The sequence below is a fragment of the Dreissena polymorpha genome, chromosome 9, assembly GCF_020536995.1.
Source record: "Dreissena polymorpha isolate Duluth1 chromosome 9, UMN_Dpol_1.0, whole genome shotgun sequence".
In the NCBI taxonomy this organism is placed as follows: Eukaryota; Metazoa; Mollusca; class Bivalvia; order Myida; family Dreissenidae; genus Dreissena; species Dreissena polymorpha.
This window is the reverse complement of record NC_068363.1, coordinates 2,980,713-2,988,766: the sequence shown is the minus strand read 5'-3', so window position 1 is coordinate 2,988,766 and position 8,054 is coordinate 2,980,713. Positions and strand designations below refer to the sequence as shown.

The 8,054-nt window shown below is 31.8% G+C and overlaps 1 protein-coding gene across 1 annotated transcript; it reads right to left on the bottom strand.

The window, feature by feature from the left end:
- Window positions 1–1,327: 1,327 nt before the first annotated feature.
- Window positions 1,328–7,311, bottom strand: LOC127846680 (uncharacterized). The gene is made up of 5 exons (XM_052378163.1): window positions 7,168–7,311; window positions 3,726–3,840; window positions 2,555–2,637; window positions 2,269–2,375; window positions 1,328–1,437 (listed from the first exon to the last, which is right to left on the bottom strand). Exons 2-5 carry the CDS (start codon window positions 3,809–3,811, stop codon window positions 1,375–1,377), a joined length of 339 nt encoding a protein of 112 aa, XP_052234123.1. The 5' UTR covers window positions 3,812–3,840; window positions 7,168–7,311; the 3' UTR covers window positions 1,328–1,374.
- Window positions 7,312–8,054: the final 743 nt, after the last annotated feature.

The window sequence follows — 8,054 nt, the reverse complement described above, 5'->3', positions numbered from 1 at the left end:
CTACTGGAATTGATATGAAAGTAATTAGCAGTACGTATATGCATAAGCAATCACAAAATTATGCTTATGCATACTATCGTTTAAAGCTTGCATTTGCACAAGCATTGACATTCTTAATGTGGTTGTTAAAATATGCCACCAAGTTATACAATTTGAAATCTAATAAAAAAAACGTTGAAAGTGCGAAGATTGTTTTAGATAGGCTTATGGAGAAGAAGACATCCTTCAGAGACATTGTCATGGCCTACAAACATCTGACACTGAGACATGAATGCAGATGAGATAAATGTTATAAAAAGTAAACATCGTAATCAATTACTTTAGTTACTTGATTCACTATTGTTATATTTCCAAAATGTGTGTTTATGTTACCTGTTGTTTTGTATACTTTTCCCTCTATTGTATAGGTAAGTATTCACCTGCTTCAAAGTGACTCATTCATATTTAAAGGGACCTTTTCACACATTTTGGCTTGTTTTGAAGTTTGTCATTAAATGCTTTATATTGATAAATGTAAACATGGGATCTAAATAGCTCCAGTAAAAAATCAAGAATAAGATTAAAAAAGGAAAAAAAGTAACCAATAGCAGGACTCGAAGCACTGACCCCTGGGGTCCGGGAGTTAAAAGTCTGCGCATTATACCACTCGACCATCTTTCCTTACACTAAGACAGAAGTATTTTATACTTCATATAAGCGATTTTCGTAGTTTCACAAAATATAACGGCAACAACAGAACTTTTTAAATTATTCAATCGTTTCGCGTTGCAACGCTTTATAATTTCAGGTTTATAAATCGTCAAAAGATGCATATAAAGGCTATTTTAGAGCATGGTAAATGTTCAGCATTACGGTAACCTCACAAATATCATAACTAAAACGAAAATGTTCGAATATGAAACAACTTTTTTTCAATTTTGTCAATTTACCAAAACGTGAAAAGGCCCCTTTAAATATTCCTATACTCATGGATAGTGTTTAATGTCAAAAAAAAATTAAAGCTGACATAATAGGATGTATGAGCGATCTCATATATTCTATAATTGTGTATTGTGTAAATGATGCATTTGTTGTGGTGAAAGAAACAAGGTACAAAGATAATTGCAGACAGCTATCACTTCATTTTCAATACCAGATATACATATACATATATACATATTACATATATACATATATATATATATATATATATATATATATATATATATATATATATATATATATATATATATATATATATATATATATATATATATATATATATATATATATATATATACATATTATATATATATAATTGGAAACTTGTGATAACTCAGAAACAAAACAGGGAGACCGATTTTATTTCAGAATTATGACAAACATTTTGGGTGGTCAACATGAGGTGGGATAGGTAGGGATTCCAGCTGGTTGGCCCCTCCATGCAGCCCTGGTGCACTGGGGATGAAAAGTGTAAAATACTCAAATCAACTGCACACGTTGCAAGAGTCTAAACTTAGTGTCGGCACATAATAAATCATTTGCATATCAAGTATATTTTGACAAACTTATTTTTTCTAACACCCATCATTGATATACTGGAATTTCGTTCATTGACAAAGGTACAACATATCTTGAAATAACACTTACTTTTGTCTTACCGACCAACACTTATAAACTGAACATAAAAGGGACTGCCATTCTGTTTTAAATTGTACATGCACGCATCTAATCATTAAGATAATAGTGAATGTGCGACTGTTTGTTTACAGATTTGCACTAAAATCAAACATTGGGACAAAATATTTACCAAGTCTTCCTTATTCATACCTCATTTTACAAATGCCCGTAACGGGTTGTTATAATATGAGTCGCGTTCTGAGAAAACTGGGCATAATGTATGTGCGTAAAGTGTCGTCCCAGATTAGCCTGTCTAATCAGGAACGACACTTTCCGCCTAAATTGGATTTTTGCTAAGAAAAGACTTTATTTAAACGAAAAATGTTATAAAAGCGGAAAGTGTCGTCCCTGATTAGACTTGCGGACTGCACAGGCTAATCTGGGACAACACTTTACGCACATGCATTGTGCCCAGTTTTCACAGAACGCGACTCATATGTATTTAAGTTGGTTGGAGAGCGGGATTCAATCCCGCCTTCTTCAAATCGCGATGAATATCATGTAAATTATTTACAATACTATGTTTACAACCGAAATATATGGTTATTTAAGTTTGGATATCTGATATTGAGAGTTTATAATATTAGCGTATTTTTTGCTTTAACTTACAGCTGACACCCCATTGGATGCTTGGGGGCTGAGAGGACAGCGACAATAGTTGCCATACACGCGCCGTCCTTCGCCAGGTTTGATGAACAGGTCGAACATCAAACAACCTGTAACAACCGCGTGGATAAAACGTCGCCTATCTATTGCAGAAAACTAGTAAAATGTAAATACAATGTACAATACTTGCGTATCAATGTTCCTCATAAACAGCAATGATAGCACGTGTTATTTACACTACATCAAACAAATATCAATAAGGTAGTATAAATAAGGCAATATAACGTACCAGGTTTGCACACGCACGAGTCTCTGGGTCCCTCGCAGCTTTTGTCTAGTTCATTAACGCACACATTCCCACACTGACAATCTCTGTAAACACACCAACATAAATTAATCTGAAAATAAAAGGTATGTTAAAACGCATCTGTACGTTCATTTTCATACGGCATGGTTTACATTAAAGCGGGAAGCGCACACGTTGGGCTATACATTTTACATTTGAATTGTATTGTTGTTTTTTTTCTTTTTCATTTACGTTTTATTGAAGTAATTGTAATGCTTTTCTTACTTTGATTTAATTTCGTGCTTAAGGATGTCCGTGGCAGTTTAGTTTCACGCAAATGTAACTTAACTGTTTTTACTGTAACACCGTCTTCGCAACAGACGCACGATATTTTGGATTGTCGATTCAAAAACGGGTTGGATATTAAATAATGGAATAACAAAAAGTAATAACGTATTATGAAGAATTAAAAATGATAAAACAATATAAGCTCCCTAAACGAAGCGGATATCACAATCTATTATCATGTGTTAAACCACGAAGACTTTTTTTATCGCGTGATTGTTACGACATGGCATATCTTAAATCATTGGAAAAACAGACGATATATTTTACTGCGAGTTATATTTTGTTCATCTAAATGGCGTTACACTGTGATTTGAAAACAAATGACTACGTTGAACTATTTTTTCTTTCTCTTTTTTTTTTTGGGGGGGGGGGGGGGGGAACTATTATTTTACATAAATGTTAGGACGTTGCAATCGGGAAATTAATAAATGATACACGTATTACTTTATTTCACCAAAACAATGATCACTGTTGATATCCATTTGATGTTTATTGACATGAAAGCAATTTAGAATTATAATTACACATTTAGATATATATTCGTTGCTTGAATCAGTTTTCTCACTTTTTTTACTCATTTTTGTCCTTAATGACATATTTGTGAATAATACACAAGTTGATATATTCATATTATTTAATGCCTAAGTCAAATTTAAAACAACTGTTACGCTGGATTTATATTTTATTGTTTTTATTAAAGCAAAAGATGGCTCAAACAAACAAACAACACACAATATTGCATTCTGTGAGTAACACACAATAATTTAAACTGCCGCGTACGTCCTTAATGACTCTTTCTTAATTTTAACTGGTAGCAAAAACTCACGTTAAGTTCAAGCAAGAGTATTGTCCGTCCACCACCGAAGGCATAATAGCCATGGCTACCAATATAACTGTTTTGAGCAACTTCATGTTTCGGTTGATTCCTGTAAGTGAAATATCTACAAAACAAATAAGCATATGTGTGCAATATCTGAATTAAGTAAAACAATCTTTAGCCTTAAAGACACTGTAAGAAAAACTGAACAATGTCTTTATCAAATTAGTCTTTCTAGTAAAGTGTAAATATTCAATGTGTAAATGACACTTATCAAAAGATGTTTAGCAAATACTTAAAATACACGTCAATGAAATATATCAAAAGACGTCCAACCAATACTTATACATTTAACCTAAAATAACGTCTTCAATGAATGAAAATAGGTACATACCAAATAGATGTTTTAAAACGAAAGTTAAATTTAACAAAGAAAATTGTGTAGATAAAAAAATACATATTTTTGTTTTGTTAATTTGGACAAATTAAATATTAAAAAATAAAATAAAATAGTATTCACGGTAGATATCTCATTATATAAAAATGCACTTATTGTACGCAACTCAAGACTTATTATACAAACATGTACACTAAATCCATAATAAATATTTTGAGATATACGTTCATAATTTCATAAAGTAGTGGTTGTGATTTATAAAGAAGTTATTTTAACAATAAATAAACCTAAGAATAAGTAGGAAAAAAGCAAATAACAATAAAGTAAAATTCTAACCTAAAATCAAAAAGATTTATTTAGTCTTTCCGTGATTTGAATTTTCAAAGTCCGATGTTAAGTGACTTAACCACGAAAGTATTGTTCTTAATATAGGCCTTTGGAAAGAAGTAACTAGAAACTTATTTGAGCAGTAAACTGACATGCTATTTCTGATTAATTGGTCGCTTACCAACCACAATTCAAAAATATTAATTAATTAAATCAACAATGTGTTAACCAAGTACATGTTACTTTTCGCAATTCTCAACTAAAGAGTGTAGTTTTTCTCACATACAAACGCGCCGCTTCTGTCGCTATTGTAAACGGTATCGTACGGCGACGTCTCCGTTTATAATTAGCGACTTGAACGCACTGGTACAAATGAGAAAATGATGGATGTTACTATAGATTTAATGTGCGCACATGATTTTTTAACATTTCATGATTTTTAAAGGGGCGTTTAATGTTGAATTGACTTATTCAGATTACGCTTCTGCGAAGTATAAAACGTAACGCTTATTAAACTCCATATCGACGAAGCGACATATAAACAGGTATTCTATTTTTTATTGAAATACAATATTTAACGAATAGACGCATATTATTGGCCGGTTCAAAGTTTACATCAACTCTATATCCTTAATTACACTACCGGGGTTATGTTATAGTATCATGATTTATAAACAAGTTTTTTTATCCCACTTTTGCAGCGAATACGGTTGATTAATGGCATGTTTATTAAATTTCATCTATAATCAACGGCACGTGCTACGTTGTTAGGCTACGTTGTAAATAAATGTAGTTCACAGTATATAACAAATTAATGTTATATTAATGTTATAAAACTTTTAGATTTGCAATTCAATATGAATAAAATTGTAATTAATAACGCACGAGTCTTTGTCACAGAACGATATTCTGAGTTAAAAAATGATCATTTGATCAGCGGTTATTTTTGGAACGCGGAGTAATACACTGACCTTGTTTACACTAAAGGAATTATCAAAGTACGACAAACACTCAAAACGGGAAATTATCCAGTTAAATTCATTTTGCTTAAATAAAAAGGTTTACTAAATAAAAAGTGGGATAAATAGACTACTATGTTAGTGTTGATTATAGATCAGGTTTATCATGCTTGGCATGAAAACGAAAAAGCACTCGCCAAGGCTCGTGCTTTCCGTTTTCTAAGCCTCGCATGATAAACCTGATTCATAATCAACACTAACCTATTATTCTCTATTTGTCTATCTACTCAATTAACTTTTTTATTTTCATTATACAAATGTGAAAAGCCTTTTGGTTTACGCTAGATAATTCACACGAATGCAAGTCGTTCTTGTCATTTAATGCTTTCCACTTAACAATATTATTGTTTTAAATTGTTTATCAATTCTTTAAAAAATTGTTTACTCATTACTGCTTATAGTTTAACAGATGCTTTTTTGATCGTTTATCTTTTAGCTGCGAATTCGTCGTTTTGCGAAGTGCATTGATGCCTATTTGAAAATCAAATATCAAGATAAAGCTAACAACCCGTATGACATTATTTCTGTTGCGGTCAAGGCTCCAATCGTATCTAATAGGTAATTTGCATTTTCCGTTTGTTTATATATCGTTTCACGATTTTGGTAGGGGTTTGTTAATACACTGATCTTAACAATTTTGTGATAACTATGTTAACAGTTTGTTACCAAAAGTTCTTAAATAGCAACACAGACTTTATTTATTATATTATTATATCTTTGAAGTGTAATGTGTAACTCAATGTAGTTCAATACTTGGTATTGCAAGGATTGATAAATTTCAAGTTATGGGCGAATAAGTAAATGGACTTTACTCTCCAAAACGGCGTACGCGACGGCGGTTGCATCGATTGCCATGTTTTGGACGGCGATTGTGGCGGCGGCGGCAGCGGCGTTGGAAGTGGCCGAAAGGCCTTAACTTTAAGCGGATACGCAGAGCGGATGGTTGTTCGTTGTAAGCAAGTACACGCATGTATAAGTCAATTTAAACTGGCAAACATGACACGTTGTTTTTTTGCATTGAGCGTCTGTATTTAATATAGACTTAATTTTGTAATTTGATGGTATTTAAATATTAAAATGTAAAAATAAATTTTACTATTTTTTATCAATTTTAATATCTCAATTGCCATTTGTCTACTCCATACTGAAATGTTTCTTCCTTTTACTCCTCGTTCTAAATAAAGGTATCGCTCATAAAACTGTGTCATTTGTTTATAAAAAATATAGTGTATTTACAAAGTCAAGATCACAATTTCAATATGCTCTAAAATAACGTTTTATGTTTTATAGACTGCAGTGCAGTAAACAAGTTTTGTACAACACTGATATAATCGTAACGTTTTAAATATAACATCAAGGAATAAGGCAACAACAACCCAATGGAACAGCCTATTTTTTGTGTTCTAAAACACATTAGCATATATTTGAAATTAATTCATTATCTCTTTGATTGCTGATGTACTAAATCATCAATAATCAATGTATGTTTGGTGGTTAATTATAAGGCGTCTGTGAATGTTCTTTTATAACTAAAATGACATCTAAAAGTCTAATATATTTTATTTGCTTTATGTTCATTTTAATTCGTATAAAGCTGTGTTTGTTGTTTTTGTCACAACATGAGTTATATTTGAAACTAATTACACTTAAATCATTTTATAAGAATGCTTATATGATATATATTTACGCAAGAAACATACAAACTTACCTCTTTCACTGATATTAGATATCTGTTGAATGCGATATCCTGTTATATGTTCGACAGTATTTATAGAAAACTCGCACGTTTCACCGATGCGTGCTCGTGCCTTTGGTGACAATTTATGGGAATCAAATGGTTTTAAACTATGCAGGCTGATGGCAGTTTAACATGAATAATCGCATTATGTTCGTTTAGCTTTAGGTAAACAGATTGCATGCCATATAAACGTGATACATTACGTGTCGAAATAAAACAGTAATTCAAATACAAAATGACGAAACTATATGTATGTTTTCCCTTTTGCAGATTAATATGAGTCGGAGAACATGATTTTAATTAAGATGAGGTCTTAATTGAGAGCACATGTTTGTCTGTTTTGTAACATTAAGTCGATGAATGTTATGTTAAATGAATTATGCAATGCAAATAATTGACATACGAAACGAAAAGAGGATAAGATTTTATTGACCTTACACCGATCAAATAATCTTATATCGTTATTCGCTTTATTTAAAGTGTTCAAGATTGCTTTTGCACAACGCTATTGGAAGCTGAATGATGTAAAATGGGTCCAATGATCAACCAACGAGTAGCAATTTGTTCGGGAGAACTGAGTTTTATGTTTTTATTGGCTATAATGTTGAATTGAAACATCCAACGGGGTACGTTGTTTTTAACAATGTATATAGGACTTTTATAGAATTGTATAGGATTATTATTTACCCAGCCAATTTTGACGGAACCCTTCTGGCATTTACCTCGGTATACATGACTTAACATATTTATCAACGAATTTATTTCAACTCTAGCGAACAACAGGTGGTCCTAATTAGTATACACATACACAACAAGAACGCTAGAGTTTTTTTGGCATACGAGGCCTTCGGTCATAT